Source organism: Dipteris shenzhenensis, chromosome 22 (assembly GCF_047967505.1).
Source record: "Dipteris shenzhenensis isolate YYH24624 ecotype China chromosome 22, Dip_SZ_1.0, whole genome shotgun sequence".
In the NCBI taxonomy this organism is placed as follows: Eukaryota; Viridiplantae; Streptophyta; class Polypodiopsida; order Gleicheniales; family Dipteridaceae; genus Dipteris; species Dipteris shenzhenensis.
The window spans coordinates 29,449,843-29,469,083 of NC_141617.1; the positions used below are offsets into that span (position 1 = coordinate 29,449,843).

Here is a 19,241-nt window from a genome sequence, read left to right on the forward strand (position 1 = left end):
AAAATCAAAATCATCATGGTTGGAATAGAGGACGTAGGGCCTAAGGGAGAAAATTCAAAGGAGGATCTCTTAAGCTACAACCACATATGGTGCAAAATAGATAGCTCAACTTTCTTTTTGTATCGTATTTCGTATGTTTCTTTTCAAAGATTTACATTTGGATGCTAGTGGTGTCATATTTAGAGACATTGTTTGGCTTCTTCTTGGTATCCATGTATCCACCTGCGTAGGTGATGCCAGTTTGTCTATTCATACTACAAGGACACCTATGAGCAATAGATAGCTCAGATTTCTTTTTGCATGTTTTTTGTATGTTTGTTTTCAAAGCTTTTACATATGGATGCTAGTGATTTCATCGTTAGGGACATTGTGTGATTTCTTCTTGGTATCCATGTATAGGTGATGCCATGTTGTCTATTCATACTAGTGGAGGAGCAGTGGTTTGCACTAGTGTTGAACCCTTGTAATACGAATGATATAGTTAACCCACGTTTGTGTAGAACCAAAATACATTGCAATGCTGGTAGGTGCTCCATCATGGATGGATTGGCCAATAGAACATATGAAAATTTTCCCAAGACCCATTGTAAGTGCATGAGGAGAATTCATCCTTGAGTTCTACCACTATCACCCTATTGACAAGTTTTATCACCCAAGGTGATATTTCCTCCTATGGATGAGTTCTACCACATGACGTGAGTACATCCTCCTATCGATGCCTAATTCTTTGTAGTAGCAAGCCCCAAGTGCTCTCCAAGGTTTACTTTGCTGACAAGTTCTACCGAGTTCTACCACCCAAGGTCACATCTCATCCTATGGATGAGTTCTACGACATGAAGTGAGTACACCCTCTTAATGATGTCTATTCTTTGTAGAAGCAAGCCCCAATTGCTCTCCAAGGTTTAGTGGCTGATGGCATGGGTGGAATGAAGTATGGGAGAAATGTTGCGCTTGGCATGATTGAGGCTAGGTGGAAGCAATTGAATTCAAGACATTGCAGTTTAAGTCCTTATGCTAGGCTGAGAGGTCCACTTGCAATGTTTAGTCAAAGGGGTATCAATAAGAATAGACATCATGGTAGGATGGACGTGTTGTATTCTCCATAAAGGGCAATAAGGATGCAAGCGTTCAACATTTTTCCCAGAAACCTAGAAATTCACAAAGGAGATTCCCATGTTAACAAAAGATTTGGTTTTGTTTAGGAGTCTGAAAATGCTACTTTGGATCCTATATTCCCAAAGCTAAGGTTTGAACTAAGGGCCTTAGCATGGATTAGGATGGGAATCTATTTGTCATCATTACTTCCATCCTAGACCAAGTGGTCTAGGATGGGACCTGGGTTTAGATGGGAATAGCCACTTTTTCTCCCATCTTGGACCCTAGCCTCAAGACCCTTGGAGCCAGAATGAGATCCCCTTTGTTTAGAATGAGATCCCTTTGTGGAGCCTCTCATCCACAAGCTCACCCCTTTTTTAGGATTGAAAAGCATGGAATGTCCCACCTCCTAAACACATGAAATAATGCCATGTGTCCTCTCCCACCTAACCCATTAGCATATGCTGGAAAGTGAATAGGATAGAAATATATATTTGAATATGTCCTCGCATGTGCTAAGACCCTAAGAGCTTGTTCATGCGAAGGGGGGCGCCAAAATTCGATTTGGGTTCACACGTGGCATAAATCTTGATTGCTTCGAAGCCGAGTAGGGGCAAGTAGAAGAACCAGTTGCCGGTCAGTCTTGAAAGGGATAGGGTGGTTTCGAAAAACCATCCTCCTGAATTTTCGAAGACCCATTATCTCTTCAAAAATGCTCTACGAGCTCTAAGCCTCAAGTTTGAAGCTATAATCTTATAAGAGGCATAAAGATTGCGGGGAAAATCCACCTTTTTAATGCGTTGTACTAAAATTGAAAGTGCCAATAGCGCCCCCTGGAGTGACCAAGATAGAATCCTGAGGTGCCCTTGGGGCTTGAACTTAGGTACGGCACATACACACCCACACATTTTAGCCGCTTGGTCTAAATGCTCTTGGCAAACAGGAAAGTCATTTTCATTGATTCTGAAATTAAATTTAAAAGAAGCAAAAACATTACAGCCTTGGTCTAGGTTACTAAAAATGTATTCTTCTTGATTGGAACACAGTCTGAGCTATATACCATTCACGTTTGAGACTCAGTAACCCTAGTTTTTGTGTTTTTGAAATTTGAATCCATCTTATTCACTGAGTTTGCTTTCACTATTCGAGCCCAGAGTCTGCCTGAATCTTTGTAGCCATGAACAGCAGCGGAGAAGAGCCTTGCTCTGCTACAGAAATGCCAACGCTTATGTTTAACTGTTGCAAACAAGGTTTATTTCAATTAGACCACAGCACAACTATAATGTTATGGTCTTGACATTAGGTTTTCGTTGTAGAGAACGGATGAATGTGGATAGTCAAGCTAGATTATCTGTTGGAGCTTGTCAAAGCATGCGTAAACGAATAACATCGTTCCTATCATTTGCGTTTCAGCCTACGTGATAGATTTAAACTTGTCCCCTTCTTGCAGAGTCACACTCTTCAATCCAAGGTTTCAAGAGCTTGGCTAAAAGGTTACGGGGTGTTTTTCAAATTCTTTTGTAAGAAATAAGCTCCATACCGATCTTAACAAACAAAAGTACTGAGTACTTTTTATTATTTTTAACGGTCTAGAACGATGTGGATGTTTGATAACGCAAGATTTTATATTAGAATATATGACAACGTAGACCCTATTTTTTTAAGTATAAATTTTAATTGCAGGAACAAAGATGAGCTTTCGTTTGCAAGTTTGGAAAAGGTGGCCATTGTGGTATTTGGTTGCCCACAAGAGAAATTCACAGCTATAGAGGTCATTTTGCCTTTGCAAATTTAACTTTATAAATCTATTTGATGAATCCTGGAGTGGTTAGAACCCAATTCTGACGTCTTATTTTTCAATCTCTTTAAAACATACAAAGAAATCAGAAACAAAAGATGGATTTCACTTCAAAGAGCGAGAAACTTTGCATCATTGAATGGTTACATGAAATAGTACATTAATATCAAGTAAAATAGATGGTGATCAGTAATCCTATGCAGGTTTCAAGGCGCTTTAAAATTATCTAGATCTAGAAGCCATCGTTATTACAATTGCATCGTACTGGATGCTATTTTTTGCCTTCCAAATAAGGTTCTCAATACTCACTATTCATATACCAAATGGGAACCACCACTTCCAAATGTAATGGGGCTTACAACGCTTGACCAACCGTAAGTTATAGCAAACAGATCCCTTCCAAAACATGAATAAAGGCAAGCTAAGGTTACGTGAGGCTGGTGCGGTGAAGTGATGCCCTGTTTATTCAAAGTATACAGAAATGAGGTGCAAAGTAAGGTGTAACAGTGCTCCTATGCGATAGTCAAAGATCAGTAGCCAAGGAAGGTAAAAGAACTGTGGGGGTGGCAAAGGCAAGTGCATGTATAAAGTGCTTACCTATGCTAGTGATCCACAATTAGGGAGAAATAAATTAAGAAGAAAAGGCAAGGCACACAGTAATTTTGTTGCACCAGCTGCTGAAAATGCAAATGCTCCACCACAGGCACACTTTGCATAAGAGGACAAAAATTTTGTGTTTGCCACAGTTCAGGACAGCTTTGATGCCAGGGGGGATTCTAGTGCACATGCTCAGTCTATTGATGCTTCTTTTGCTGCCATTGATAAATGGTATTTGGATAGTGATGCTACCAAGCACATCACTTTTAGAAAGTAGTGGTTTGAGGAAATCTCACCTGTTCATGGCAGACAGGTTACATGTGCAAATGACGCATCACAGGACATCACAGGAGTGGGAGATATTCCCAACCTTTTGGATTCAAGCAAGAAGATATACATCCGTGATGTTTGATATGTCCCAGATTTGAGAAAGAATCTAATTTCAGTTTCTTCTATTGCCCATGATCAACACATGCTTGTTGAGTTTCAAGATGATCAATGCAGAATCAAGGATCCCAAGAAAGGGTATGAAATTGTGGCAACAGGTACTTATGATAAAGAGCTATACAAGCTTGATGCTCAGTCCTATGTACAACAATCTTTGCCTTCTCATTTTCTTCTCCCAGTGATTTATGGCATGCCAGGTTTGGCCATGTTCATCACAGGGCATTGGCCTACTTGTACGACAATGAAATGGTTCAAGGATGCCAAAATTACAGCAGCCAGATAATGAAGTGGTTCAATGAAATAAAGGACAATGAAATTGTTCAAGGGTGTGCCCTTGGCAAATTGCACTGTCTTCCTTTCAAGAAGGATGGCTCAGGTTTAGTGAAAGCCACAAGAGTTTTGCAGATCATACATTGTGATGTATGTGGTCCCATGAATGTGACAATCCATAGAGGGGCAAGGTATTTAATTACCTTCATTGATGATTATTCTAGATTCCTATGACTCTTCCTTATGAAGACTAAGTCTGAAGTGTTTTATTGGTCCAAGGAGTTCAAAGCCTTGGCTGAGAACCAAACTAATTCCACGATACAAACATTTTGTTCAGACAATAGAGGACCTTTGAAGGGTGTTAAAGGAAAATGGGATCAAACATCGCAAGACTGTGCCATACACACCACAACACAATCCGTATTTGAAGGAAAATGGGATCAAACATCACAAAACCATGCCATACACACCGCAACACAATACTATTTCAAAGAAAGAAAGAAGATATATTAACGTCCTCGGAAGACCTTGAGGGTCTATGGGACAAAATACACACACCAAAAAACTACAACATCAGTTAGAGACTGAGAGTTTGTGGGGGAGTAGTACAACTCAGCCTCAAATTATTATTATAGCATAACATAACTACATTCAGGTATTATGTAAGAGTAATGGGTTTAGGTTTGAAATCTCTTATCAATGCTTGCCCATCTCGGTAGACCGCCCATTTACCTTCCTTCCTTTCTTCTTTCACTTTGATGAGTTCATTTGCCCGTTGTTTGAGTTGGGTCATAGTGAGCTCTTCAGATATCCAAATCCTAGTACCTTTCAGCTTGTTGGTTTGTCTAAGGATCTTGACCCTTGAGCTTTTTTTTTTGAAGTAAATCTATGCTTGGTTACCCTTTTGAGTGATGAAGCTTATGTCATTCTCATCCCAATCGACTTGTGGTACTGCCTTCTTGAGTTGAATGATCTTGCTCTCATCAATGTGTTCGTCTTCCTCTTCCATTCCAAAACAGTTGAGGCAGCTGTCTTGCAATCCTCCAATGCGTAAAATCTTCTTGTTACTTACTATGGTTTGCTGCTCTCTTACCTTAGTATAGAGATCACATTTGTTGATCTTGTTGTGTATTGCTACTACTGTAATTTCCTGTCCCATGGATTGGAGCTGAGTGTTGACCATTTCTTGGACCTTGACTATGAGTTGTGGTGTTGGAGCCGCGGTGTTGCATTGCTGTAGGACTTCTTGATACCTCTTGTATGCCTTCATTCTTCATTTTTGAAACTATCTTCTCCAGAGAAGCAATGCGGAGCTTAGTATCTCTGAGTTCTTGCTGTAGGAAGTAAATCCGTTCGTGTGGATAAGCTTACTTTGAAATCTCTGATAAGTTAGAGCATAGGGGGAAGGCGTCGATGCCTTGGTGGTGTAGGATGGCTTCTTGGTGGCTGGAGTCGATGGAAAAAGCTTGGTTTTCGGGAACTCCATATTGAAAAAGACCTGCGCAATCAACAACCCCTTTATTTGAGCTAACACCTCAGACTAAGCCAAGGGCTCAGCTCAACCTGAGGCTGGGTTAGCTGACGAAAACCCCCCCTGTACTGCGAGCTATATAGCAAGTGGAGGTGGAGGGGCTAGTAGGCGGAGGGGGCTAGCGGATGGAGAGGCTAGTGGGTGGAGAGGCTAGCAGGCGGCGGCAGAGAGACAGCAGGCGGGGAGGCTGAGTGGCGGGGGCGGAGAGGCGAGGCTAGGAAAGAATATGATACTTATGGAAATGACAAGATGCATGCTGGAATGTAAGAAAGTGTCAAAGGCATTTTGGGGAGAAGCCATTACTACAGCCACATACATACAGAATAGATGCCCTACAAAAGCAGTGGTCGATATGACACCTTTTGAAAGGTTTTATGCTCAAAGCCAAAGGTTCATCATTTCAGAGTAATTGGCTCAATTGCTTATGCTTTGATTCCATCTCAGCTTAGATCAAAGCTCGATAAAAAAAGCATCAAATGCATTTTTGTTGGATAAAGTACAGAAAGTAAGGCTTCAGGCTCTATGATCCAGCAACCAGGAAGATAATAATTAGCAAAGATGTTGCATTTGCTTAAAATGGATGCATGCAGCCCACTAGTGTGGATTTGCCACCTTATGATGATGTCCCTTTGAATATAATTCAGTTTGAGGATGATTATATGGGTTCTCCAGAGGATACTCTTTCCTCTCATACTTAAGCTATTTGCAAAATGTTGAGGGTGATTCTTCCTCATGTTCCAGATCAGCAGCCAGCTAGTGAGGAAAAACAGCCCAATGTTTCGGTACATTACCACCATCGTGGAGTCAATCAACCTCAAGATACAACTCCCAATGGTACAGCCAGCGGTACAGTTGAGAAATCCATTCCAAAATGGGCAAGGTTGACCATTCAGCAAGAAAAGGATTAGCCTATTTTGGGGAGAACCAGAGCAAACACAAAAATTGCTCATGGACAGGTCAATTTTGCATTGATGACCTCTGTTATGGAAGCTGAAATCGAGCCTCAAAGGTTTGAGGATGCACAGGGACATCCTTCATGGCAGAAGGCCATGGAATCTGAAATTAGGTCCATTTAAAAGACTGCCACATGGGATTTAGTTGATGCACCCATTGGTAAAAATATTGTGGGCACCAAATGGATCTATAAGATCAAGTATCATTCCGATGGTACTGTGGAAAAATACAAGGCCCATCTTGTTGCAAAGGGGTATGCTCAAGAAGAGGGGATTGACTATGAGGAGACTTTTGCTTTGGTAGCAAAAATGACTACCATTCGTTGTGTCATTTCTCTTGCTGCAAATTATGGTTGGTCAGTCTATCAGATGGATGTTAAGACTGCCTTTTTGAATGGAGATCTCAAAGAAGAGATCTATGTGCAACAACCCCAAGGATTTGTGGTAAAGGGACAAGAGCACAAGGTGTGCAAGCTTAGGAAAGCTTTATATGGGCTCAAACAAGCACCCTGTGCATGGTATCACAAGATACATCGTTTTCTACTGTCCCAAGGCTTTGTCAATACACATACAAAGCCTAATCTTTATGTTCTGCGAGAAAACTCAGATTTGGTTATTCTAGTAATTTATGTGGATGACATATTACTCACAAGGAGTAATGCACATCAAATTACAGCAATACAGTCTGCTTTATGTCTGACATTGGACATGACATATTTGGGTTTATTGCACTATTGTCTTGGCATTGAGTTTTGGTAGACTTAAGAGGGAATATGCATGTCACAGACAAAGTATGCTAAAGGTCTCTTGGGGAAATTTAAGATGGAAGAAAGCAAGCCTGTGGCTAGTCCGTTGGGAAAAGAACTCAAACTTACTAAGCATGATGAGTCTGAAAAGTTTGATGGCACACTTTACAGGTAGTTGGTTGGTAGTTATTTATGCTCCACTAGGCTAGACATTGCTAATGCTACAGGGTTGCTAAGTCAGTTTATGCATTGTTCTAATGTCACACATTGGAATGCAGCCAAAAGAGTTCTTAGATATGTGCATGGCACTCTCTTATGGCTTGCATTATGCTTCAGCTTGTGACGGTTCTCTCAGTGGTTTCATAGACTCAGATTGGTCAAGGGACATTGATGATAGAAGATCCACTTCCGGCTATTGCTTCTCATTGGGTTCAGCTTGTATCTCTTGGCTCACTAAGAAGCAAGACTGAGTCTCTCTTTCCTCTGGTGAAGCACAGTATAAAGCAGCGAATGCAGCCACTATGGAATGCATGTGGTTAAGGAAGCTTTTGCATGACTTGCATCATGCACAGGATGGTGAGGCAACCTCACTTCTTTGATACAGCCAGAGTTGCATTGCCATTGGCAAGAATCCTGTCTTTCATGATCACATGAAACACATTGAAATTCATCATCACTATATACAATTGTATTTGAGATGGCTTCATTGACCTTATCGATTGTTCCATTGAGGGCAATGTGGCAGATATCTTCACCAGAAGCTTGTCAACACCTCTTCTCACACGTCATCGACATGGCTTAGGGATCAAAGACATTAAACCAATGTTAAGGAGCGTTGTAAAATGACATTGTTTCTGTTGTACTCCCATAGGTTGCTATATCCATACATGGATGAATTTATGCAGCCATGGTACTTTAGATACAACAGGTACTTCTAAGGTCATTCCAGAGTACTTCAGCCATATCATTGAGGGGGGATTTGTAGACACATACAATGATATTGTGGTATAGGATAGACTAGGACTTGTTAGTCTATTTTGGTGTGTAGTACTTGGGTACTATATATACCAAGTACTTGTACTTAATTTTCATTAAGCATTCTATCAGAGTTTCTGTGTGATCACTTCTTGCTCACTTGTGTTCCCAACCTTTCTCCATGTGCTCCTTCATATTACACTTGACACGACATTCCCTTTCGCTTAATCTTTCCACTAAACCAAACATTTGTGATATATCATATGTCTTGTTCTCTTTTCATGTGGTAAAGGTGGTGGTTCAAGAAGTAAGTAGAACTTCTTCACGTACCAAGTTATCATCACCACTCAGTTTTCATTTAGTCTAGTTAGATAAAAAATTGGGTGTACTCTTCATTCTTTTGGTAGAGCTCAAGTTCTCTAACTCTTTGAGTGTTAGGAATGTCCATAATATATTGGAGATAACTTTGGACATTTATCCATCTTCAAGGTCTGTTAATATTTTGGCACTTTAAGATAGACTTTCTTGCCCTTTTTTCTTGCAAAAAAAGGAACCTTCTATTAGTGCTTGAAAAACGGGTCAGCTTCCAAAGGAGGTGCTGAAGGTGTATACAAAGAGAAAACCAGCTATTAACCAACGTGGATTCCGTAGGGCCTAGCGCACTGCCTAGGGTCCCTCTCGAATCGGGGCTAATAGCCAGGGTGGTGGCCCAACGAATTCCTCTTATCGCGGAAATAGTGAAGAATATGCTTGCAAGCCAAGCCTTGTAGAAACACTTCTGCCTCTCAATGGCCAAACGTAAGCCTAGGGTACCGCGTTCCCAGATGGCGCACAAGGTAAAGATAATGTCCTGCCAAATGGCAACAAGTGTAGCCGTCGGAGGGACCTACTAGCCTCCCATCACCTGACTACAGCTGGTGACCCATGTAGTAATGTTGGCCACAGTCTCCCAAACACTATCCTCTGTGGAAATAATCGAGTGAGTGCACAAAGGAGGGACTGCGTCCTCAATCTCAATCCGAGAAACCTCCTGGCCGCTAATCCTGTACACGGGAGAAATTGGATCAATAGACAAAGTATGACCCCCCTCGGTGAGCCATGACATCATCCCCCATGTGAAGTCCCTCTACCTCCTCTGTGTACTGGCTACAATACTAACAGCTACTGCCCAAATCCTTTGCGCCACTGTACAACCCCAAATACAGTGTGAGATCGTCTCGAGCACTCCTTTGTACTCCAATGGCAACAACCATCGGCCCGCATCTGCTCCAGCCCAATGGGTAGGCCCCCATGTGTCATCATCTACAAGAAATAGGAGATCTTCTGTGGCCTGAGGCTAGCCCACAGACGTGGTGAGAAATGGGAAATGACCTCCCATGGAACATCCTACTCTAACCAGTGGCGTGTTCTCAAAAGAGTATAGGCCGCTGCCTCCAGCTGAATACTGCGTCCAATGCGTGCCGTGTAGGAGAAGAAAGGCACCTCCTCCGTCCTGTCTGAGAGCCCTACACGCGCTAGCTAGAACCACTCTCCCGGGTCCCACTGAAGATTGCAAGGGGCCACTAGTCCTAGAACCAAAGATACCAGACTGCTCCCTTAGGCCCTGATAAGATTGAGACCGGATCAATGTGCCACTCCTTGCCCAAACGGCCCACAACCATGATTCTCTATCACTCCAAACCATTTAGGAGCTCCTCCTCCCTCGGGTCTCTATCCGTCTTGGCCTACAGGTGCCTCTTGGTCCTACTCTGCAAAACCCTGCGGCGGCGATGGATCCGAGGAATTCCCGAAAGAAGCACACACTTGTCCGCGAGAACTAGCCAGACCGACAGTGGGGGGTCCATGGATTGTGTAGCCCCTCCCACCATGATCTCTTGAGTTGTTCCATATATCCTTTGGGGGAAAAGAACCTAGTTCATCAATATAGCTCTCCTTGCCAAGGACATCTTGCAGTATAGGAGCTTTCGTCGGTGCACACTCTCCAACACCGAAGCTATCTATTGATCTACTGGGATATCAAGCCCACCTGGAAGTCCAAATATCATGCCATCTAGCCTCATGGCATCCATCTGAAGCCAAGATCAACACCCTAGAAGAGCACATCCTCTATCATTGTAAGGAAGCCAACTGATTTGTTCTATCCCCATATGCCTTGGAGTAAATATTTAGCAAGCTTCACCCGCTCCAAGCTAGTTGTTGTACCCTCGTCATATAGAGTTGTGTCATTTGCAAACTCTGAGCCCAAGAGCTCCTCCTTGATATCAACATGGGGAGACTGGGCTTCTTGAGGAGTAGGTACATGGGATCTTTGCTCTGCTATATGCCAGCAGCTCCATACAACATTGGATGGAGCTGTTGGCATATAGAGCAAAGATCCCATGTACCCACTGCTGTAAGAAGCCTAGTCTCCCCATGGAAAAATATCGTCCATAATGCTCCTCTCCTAAACAAAACCTCTCTTGAATGAAACCTTTGTGGAGGTTGTCAGGAAGGTGAGGCCACAATCCTATCCCCCTCCTTCGGAATCAGACAAAGCCAATCATGTGCAAGGCTCTGAGAGAGCTTCCTTGAGCTAAAGATCTTGAAAGCCAAGGGCAACGAGCACTTGAGTGTTCCCCGAAGATGTGCAAGAATAGTCAAGAGAGGTCATCTCCCTTGAGGCAATTTGCACCAAAAGGACCTCGAGGGTCTCGACGAACTTTGCAGCAATGAAGAGGGTTCGTTGTCTCAGGATCCATGGAGAGACCATCAGGGGAATGTGGGCCCACACTTCCCCCCTAGCTTCACGTACTTGTGGATTCTCCTCCTTTGTGTGGAATAGTTGGCGTAATAAAAAGGTAATAATTCTAAGATCTCCTGAGGACCGGAGTGAAGTTGCCTCATCTCATCCCTCAACCTCTATAGCTGCAAGTTTGTTGAGTATAGACTTATAGTGTAGAAAAACCACCATGTCAACTTGTCTCCTTGTTGTACCTAGCGTCGTGCATGCAAGGAATGGTGCGAAAACTTAGCATCTCTAGCCTCGGTCCCCTGCAAGGTCCAGCTAACACATACATATAGCTCTGCTAGCCAATGGCAGCCGGCTCTTTTCCTCTCGATGGATGCCAAGTCTCTACAAAGGACCTCTGCTGCCCAAAGGATCAAAAACTTGTGGAAAGGCATCCTCTACAAGCTAGATTTTGCTAAGACAATGGGAAAGTGATCCGAATTGTCATGCCTACCAAAATTCCAGGAGACCCCTCTATGCAAAGTCTAATAAACTGATATAGAACCTGTCACTGTGTCGTTTACCAAAGGAGAACCATAGGCTCCCTTCAGCTCCAACCCATCATCGCAACCTCGGATAGAAAAAGTGAATTGCTCCCATGTGCCTCCCTCAGCTAAGGGCAGGACAAAAAAAAGCGCCACCTAGCTTGTCCTTCTTGAAGATGTCGAAATCCCCTCCAACAATCCTTGAATCCAAGTCTGGTAGGAGTTGGCATAAAGGAGACCTCTACTGGCGCAAACATCGAAAACCCCAAGCCAAATATCCCCAAGTTGAATGCCCATCCATAGCCTGGCCACCAATCAGCAGCTCCCCCAATCAAATACCTCTCTAGGGCTTGCCCAATAGAAGTACGAAGTCCCCACTCCGAGCTATTTCCGGAGACCATATCTTAGGCCTTCAAGCCTCAATGTCCTACCCCTACCCATGAGCCTTGATGTCCTTCTCACCATGAATTCATTCTTCATGAACCTATTCTTCATTAAAATTTGCACCACCAGCCCAATAGGAATGGAGTTGGGGCTCCGACAAGGTTTCTAGTTGGTGGGCTAGAAGAAAGTGCACGAGAGTAGGAAGAAAGAGAAAGTACATGAAACAAAAAGAGAGGATAGCAAAGCAAAGCAAAGTGGACAAAGGGGAAAGAGAGGATGGTGCAAAGCTGAGTCCTAACAGCGAGATACAGTAGACGAAGGGGTTTGCTAGCAAGGGAAATGGAGAAAGTGGCAGAGGGGAGATACCGAGTTACACACACTTAAGGAAATAATACTGAGTGCAATTCACCATAAAGGACAAGAGTATAAACAAAAGGAATCAACATATGTTGATCTACTTACAACCAACCTGCCTCAACTTGCAATGAACACGGAGTAAGCTTCCTAACCTAGCAAGCTCAGGTGAGAGGGAGAGAGCTTGGCACATTACTGAGAGCGTTCGGCGAAAGCTTTTGTATTGGAGCTCCGCCAAACTTTCCTTAGTAGGAAGAGCGTTGATCGTTAACCATGTCCTTCTTGCCACGGCCTGGTATATAGCCTCTTGTTGGTGCTTTCATTGGGGATGCATGGGACAGCTCAGATGCTTGGTTCATAACTTCCTTTGGGTAGGATCGGATGACACGTGGAACACCGGAGCCCGTGTTTCTTGGCAGACAATGATTCTACCGAAGGCACAAGGAGGGCTAGGTATCATTGATTCAGAGATGCAGAGCAGAGCCCTTTTGGGCAAGCCAGTGGTGGTCCATGGTCGCACTCTAGGCACAGAGCCCTGGAGTCCCATAGATGGATTTCTCGGAGGCTCCTCTCATGGGGAAAGGCTCCCTGCTGATGCAGAGTCTTTATAGGGTCTGGCGGAGGTTGTCTGAGGGACTTATTCATGCTAGCCCCTTATGAAGGGAAGAGTTTGAGAGACAACCACTCATTTGGCACCCAAGATCAGAGATGTAGAGGGTCGCATGTTGGGGCAGCGCACACACATTGGTTGGGCACAGGGACAATGGCCCTGCGAGGTCCTTTGGAACCTGGAGACAGCTCCCGCGAGCAACAACGAACAAGACACAAACATTGGCTCACCTGAGAGGGGCATCCATTAGGATGACAAAGATTGATGCAGCGATAAGGGGGTTGGGCATCATTGACCCGAGATGCAGAGCAGCTAGAGGGCTTACTTGGGGCTTCTACTCGTGCAGGGGCTTTTAGGGAGAACCCCTCACATTGGGGCCTATTGGCAACAGTTGCACTAATAGATCTTTATAGAGGCTCTCCTAATGGGGAAGGGGTTTCCCTTGAGGAGAGAAGGGTGTGGCGACACCTCTCCTTCAGCTCACCTAACGGGGAAGGGGTTGCCCGGATGAGGAGCCTAACAAGAGTGAGAACCCACCCGGGGGGGGGATGAAGATGTCACGGGGTGAGGGCTGGGAGCAGCCCACGAAGGGGGACAGGAGCAGCCCGGGGGCGGATGGAGATGCCATGGGGAGGGGGGCAAGAGAACCCGTGGGGGGAAGCAGTCCACAGGGGGGAGGGAGAGAGCCCGAGGGGGTGATGGGGGCAGCCGGGGAGGAGGAGGCAAGGCGGGGGAGGGAGAGGGGAGGAGAGGAGAGCTAGGGGGCTGAGGGAAGAGCTAGGGGGGGCAGCAGGGGGAGAGGCATAGAGGAGCAGCAGCTGATGGACACTCAAAGCAGTGTCATGATATGATTTTACCAGTTTTAGCAATTGTAAAGAATTGACATGCTGAAAATAAATACAACTCTAAAGACAAGAATTTTACGAAAACAGAGTTAAATTGAATATGCATGTGTTTTTTGAGTAAGGAATTTAATATTGCATCATTCTAGGAAGTGTTACATCAGTGTAAACGGTTCCTTTAATTTCGTAAGTCTTAAATAATTATTTATTTATGTCATTCTTTCTTTCATTCATACATGAGAGAGAAAGAAAGAAAGAAAGATGTATTAATGTCCGCCGCGGGAGGCCTCGCGGGCCTATGGGATGAAGTACAAAGGACACCAAAAGGGAAAAAACTCTTACAAGCCTCAATGGGCTGGAGCAAAGGCCGTGCTAAGACCCTTGCTGAGTACTATGCTAATATAAAGAGATCAATAGCTTGAGCAAAAATCAAGTACAAATCATACACATATACTAACTGAAATAGGCTGAGAGCTGGGACTCAGAAACCGAAACCTGAAATTGTGGTGGCTTGTCTGTGAGCGGTAAAAATGTCTTGGATCTTCATCTGTTGAGCTGTCTTACGTTGTGGTGGTGGAGGGGGGTGTGGTCTCCTCGATCTCTGAACCCATTGGGGTATGTTCAGAGGACCCCTTGTCTCGGACGGTCTTCTTTGAGGAAGGTTGTGATAGGATGGACCTCAATAGAGTGTGCTCTAGTCGCTCTCCATGTCGCGGGTGGCCTACGCGTCTCTCTCTCGATAATGCAAACTGCCCGCATATCAGCTAGCTCCTCCTGCTCCACCCCGCTGTGTCTTGGAGCTGACTCAAATGCATAAAAATCTGTGACATGTCGTCATGCCTGGTCAGCCTTTGTATCATGTGGTCTAGTCGCCTTCTTCTGCTCTCTGATCTGTCCTAGTACAGTCTCCCTATGTCGGCACATCTCAAAAAGATAGAGCCCAATGCAGACCTAGTCATGGAAGTGGATTAATCACAATAGTGGGCTAAAGCCGCTCCCATCTTGGTAGAGGTAGTGGTATCGTCCCCTAATCTCATAGTAGGCTGGGTAGGCACATAGAAAATGCTCCTCTGTCTCAATCACTCCCAGTGTGCATACATGCTACTCTCCCTGTCTCAATCCTCAGCTGATGGGATGAAACCCGCTCTGTCCAGTGGTGATCCTCAATGCATGTGAGACTCCTCTGTCCTGGGGTCCGCCGATGATGAATCCCTCCTCCGATACTCTCAAGAATGGTCGCCATAGAATTGGGCCTTGGTGGGGAGCTCCTTATCTCCCCCCCAAGTCCGAGATGTATGGAGCTGGAGTAGATCTAAGCATATGATACGGTTAATCTCATCTCATGGGATCTACTCAAGAGGTGCATCCATGCTGTATTGAAAGGGGGGAAAGCATGTCCTTATGAATAACGTGCCTGGCAAACCATGTGGATATACGTGCATACCATGTGTCTACTCCACTCTTTGCTAGTTGTCTGAATGACTCCAGGGCCAGCATTGGTAATCTCCATCGAGGTAAGTCCTAGACTCTATGAATGAATGCCACCATCTGGAAGACGGTAGCAACCTGCAGTAGCGGTGTCATGGCGAGCTTTGCCTGTACTATCTCATGTGGAATTGAGGGCTTAATCCGAATCATCCTAGACCCCATAGTCACCTGTAGCCGCTCAAATCTCCTCCACTCTGCCATTGATAGGTCACATCCCCGTAAGGGTGCTGCATACATGGCAGTCGGTCGCACTAGCATATTAAAAAGCCATCACTTCATCAGTGGATCCTAGAAGTGTGCCTAGAAGCAGTGTCTCTCCACCGGGCCAAAGCACTCTACCCCCGTGTGATTCGTGCCTGGGTTGCATGGTTCATCGTAAAAAGGGGTCCTGTGAAGACTGCCCCCAACTATGTGTAGGAGTGCACTATCTCCACTGGCTTGCAACGATAAGTGAAGTTAAGTCGACGGAGCACTGCGTGTGAGGTGTCTTCTCAAGGTTGACTGTCAGGTCTCTCTCTGTGTAGAACACCTCTAGGGCCTCCAGATGTCTTTGCAGCCCCCCTCTGCTAAAGATGAGATAAGGACTATGCAATCAGTATATAGCAATATTTGTATCATGAGTTCAGCCAATAATGATCCCTCGCCTCCTAGGCGGTCTATGAAGGAAGTGATCTCATCAATGTAAAGCCCGAAGAGAGTCGGTGAGAGAGAAAGAAAGAAATTTTATTAAAGGTCCACGGGAGGCCATACATGGCCTATGGGACACAAAATCATCCGAAAGGAAAATACATCATCAACGAGAGAGAGAGAGAGAGACAGAGAGAGATTTTATTTCTTCTTCTTCTTTTTTGATTGGGTCTCTTTTGTTTCTTGATTTATTTCTTTATTTCTTGTTATCTTTCCCTTTTGTTTAATTGACATATCTGAGTAAGCATTGGATTTTCCCAAGAGACACTACGGGTCTCTAGAAACCCAATATAATTGCTTATGCTTGGGAACTAATGACGACACAAGCATTGCTTTGCTTGCTAAGTATGTCTACCTTTTGTTTTCAAAAAAAAATTGCTAGCTTATTTTTCTTCTCTTTCGTGTTCTCTTTTATTTTCATTGTAGAATTTTGGACTTTAGAACAACAAAATTTGAATTGATACAATCCGATTAATTCTAGTCTTACAAAGATATATATACATATATACTCTTTTGAGCTTTACTAGCTTTGGATGAAACTTGTCTCCTTGCATTCTTTCTTTATGTGCTCTCACTATGCACTTCTTCCTTGCCTTTCAAGCTGTGACTTGGGTTCGACTAACACAGATGTTGTTGGTGCAAGTCAACGGGAGCTTCGAAGAAGTTGGTACATTTGGCGATTGCTCACTTTGTACTCGAGTTGAGGACTTAACTAGATTTAGACTAAACTTTGTCTCCTTGCCTTATTTCTTCAATTGCTCTCCACTTTGCACTTCTTCCTCTCCTTCAAGTTGTGAATCAGGTCCGACTAACACGAATCTTGTTGGTCCAAGTCAACGAGAGCTTTGAAGTTGGTACATTCGGCGATTGCTCAGATGGGCTTACGTTGTGCTTGAGTTGAGGTTTTTTCTTCGTATATACGACTTCTTGTATGCAAGAAGCCTTCTCTCCACTCTCTTCAAGTACCGTCTGGTTCTCTCACTTGCTCTCTCAAGATCGTCACTTCCGGAGGTTAGAGGCCAAAGGCCAATAGTGTGAGGTGCAAGAGGTCTCACGACCACATGTGTCAATGTGACAATATATGTGGCTTCGTACAATTACGGTGCCACCAATCAAACTGAACAAACTATGGTGCATGTTATTGTGCAACTAGCAAAACGGAAGAGAAAGAAGGAATGGATGGAAACACAAAGAGAAGATTGTTTGTGAGAACTATAACAATGATACACTAACTTGGTGCAATGTGAAAGCCAAACAGAACAAGAGTCCTTCTCTCAATCAATTGGCATCTTTTTCCATTAGGAGCCATGACTCTCCTTTCCATGCAGTGGTGGCAGATCTTCCTAACCTTCTAAAGTCTCATTTCTTCTCTCAAGTCGTTATCCATTGGCTCGCTCCTTGATGGCCTCCTAACTCTTCGATTGCGCTGGGAGACTCCATCATCTTTAGGGGATGCTATGGTTTCTTTAACAACTCCCTTGGTGATGTCATAACTCCTCCATGTGTGGACTATTACACCCCATGTGCAACACTTGGAAGAGGTTTGGAGGAGGACGGGGAGAGTGCTCACGCGGGAGATGAGTATTGGTCTTATGAGGCCTCCAATGAGTTCGAGAGAGCACTTATAGCTTGCCAAAAGGCAAGTGTCCAGGAGAGGATGGTTAACTACTATCCTTTTTTAGTCTCATTGGGAGATTATGAGCTCAGTCATTCTCATAGCTTTTCAGGACATCATAGAGACAAGGGATATACCAGATAGACTTTCAAAGGGGGTAATTCACCTTGCCTAAGGGCAGTTGGAGATAGAATTGAGATTTCACAGTGGAGGCCCATCACCTTGCTTGGTTCTGCTTACAAGATCCTAGCTAAGGCCATTGACATGAAACTTGCCGCTGTCTTACCAGACATTATTCAGCCCACCAAGACAGGCTTTGTACGAGACCATAGCATTTTTTATAACATCTTTGCTTTTTGGGATGCCATAGTGTTGGCATGGTTTTGCCATGAGGAGTCAACACTCTACTCCTTGGGCAAATAGCCAAGTTTTAGTTAGGGGAGCGCGAGGGGACAGGTTTAATACAGCCGGGTCAATGAGTTAGGGATGTCCCTTGGCCCCTCTTCTTTTTCTATTTATCGCAAAGGCTATGAGCATTGTAGCTTTGGAGGAGCTTCTTGATGCAAAGTTTGCATATGATATGGCACTATATCTTGATGGAGGGGTAGACAACTTCAAGGCATTTGTTTCAGAATGGAGGTGTTTTTCCTCGCTTTGGGAGCTCTTATCAATTGGTACAAGTCCTATGGGATTTGGGTCAGTGATACACCACACCCAGATTGAAGACCACACCGAGATTTCATTGTGTGCCTAGAGGGATTATAATATGATACTTGGGAAATCATGTAGGGCTGGACATCATGTTGGAGAAGCAATTGGCACCACTAATTTTGAGCATTTGGATGAACCTCTTGCATTAGAGCTTAACCAAGCTATCCCTGGTGGGTAGAGTAGTGGTTGCCAACCAGGTTTTGCTTGCTACTATGTTGTACATAACCTCTTGTTGGGCTTATTCTAGATCTTGCATTGGCCAGGTGAAACGACTCATCAAGGGATGGCCATCTGGCTATGGCGAAGGTGGCTTGGACGGCATTATTTAGCCATATCCCATAGGAGGGCTAGAAATTGTGGACCTAGAATGCTAGAGTAGAGCGTTTGCTCATGGAGCTCATTGTCAAAGGCATGCTACCTGGCAGTGAGCCATGGAAGGAGCTACTCCTTCACAGACTTCATGTGATTGGGTTAGAGTTGGAGGCATTGGGACCCAATATTAGGTTGATTTTTTCTAGCATGAGGGCTACTCGCTTGGCTAGGAGCTTAGAGGTGAGATTTGCAGCAGCAACTATTCTTAGGACTTGGAATGTAGTGCGAGAGACACTTTACCAGAGACATCCCATGTTGTTAGAAGAGTGGAGGCATTAGCTCCTTCTTTTCAACGACCTTATCAGATTGGTCACTGGACACACCATTGGGCAAAGACACAGTGCCCAGCATAGTGGGAGAGTGGTTTTCTTTCATGAACTTGCCCCCACTTGCTCAAAGACAGAGAGTTCACGGACTTGGAGAATCAGAGTGCATTCTGGGAGGACTAGAGAGCAGCTTAGGAGCCACATGTTTTACAGGATCATTCATGGATTTCATATTTCATGAGACATGA

At 44.3% G+C, this 19,241-nt stretch overlaps 1 protein-coding gene across 3 annotated transcripts in view; it reads left to right on the plus strand.

Annotated features, from left to right (window-relative positions):
- The first annotated feature begins 2,152 nt into the window (after window positions 1-2,152).
- Window positions 2,153-19,241, plus strand: part of LOC147887968 (uncharacterized) — a 320,694-nt gene continuing 303,605 nt past the window's right edge. For all 3 annotated transcript variants that reach the window (XM_087393486.1, XM_087393485.1, XM_087393487.1), the window contains exons 1-3: window positions 2,153-2,345; window positions 2,546-2,615; window positions 2,779-2,866. In XM_087393486.1, the coding sequence (XP_087249612.1) occupies window positions 2,273-2,345; window positions 2,546-2,615; window positions 2,779-2,866 (231 nt within the window). In that variant the 5' untranslated portion in view covers window positions 2,153-2,272. The remainder of the gene's footprint in view (window positions 2,346-2,545; window positions 2,616-2,778; window positions 2,867-19,241) is intronic.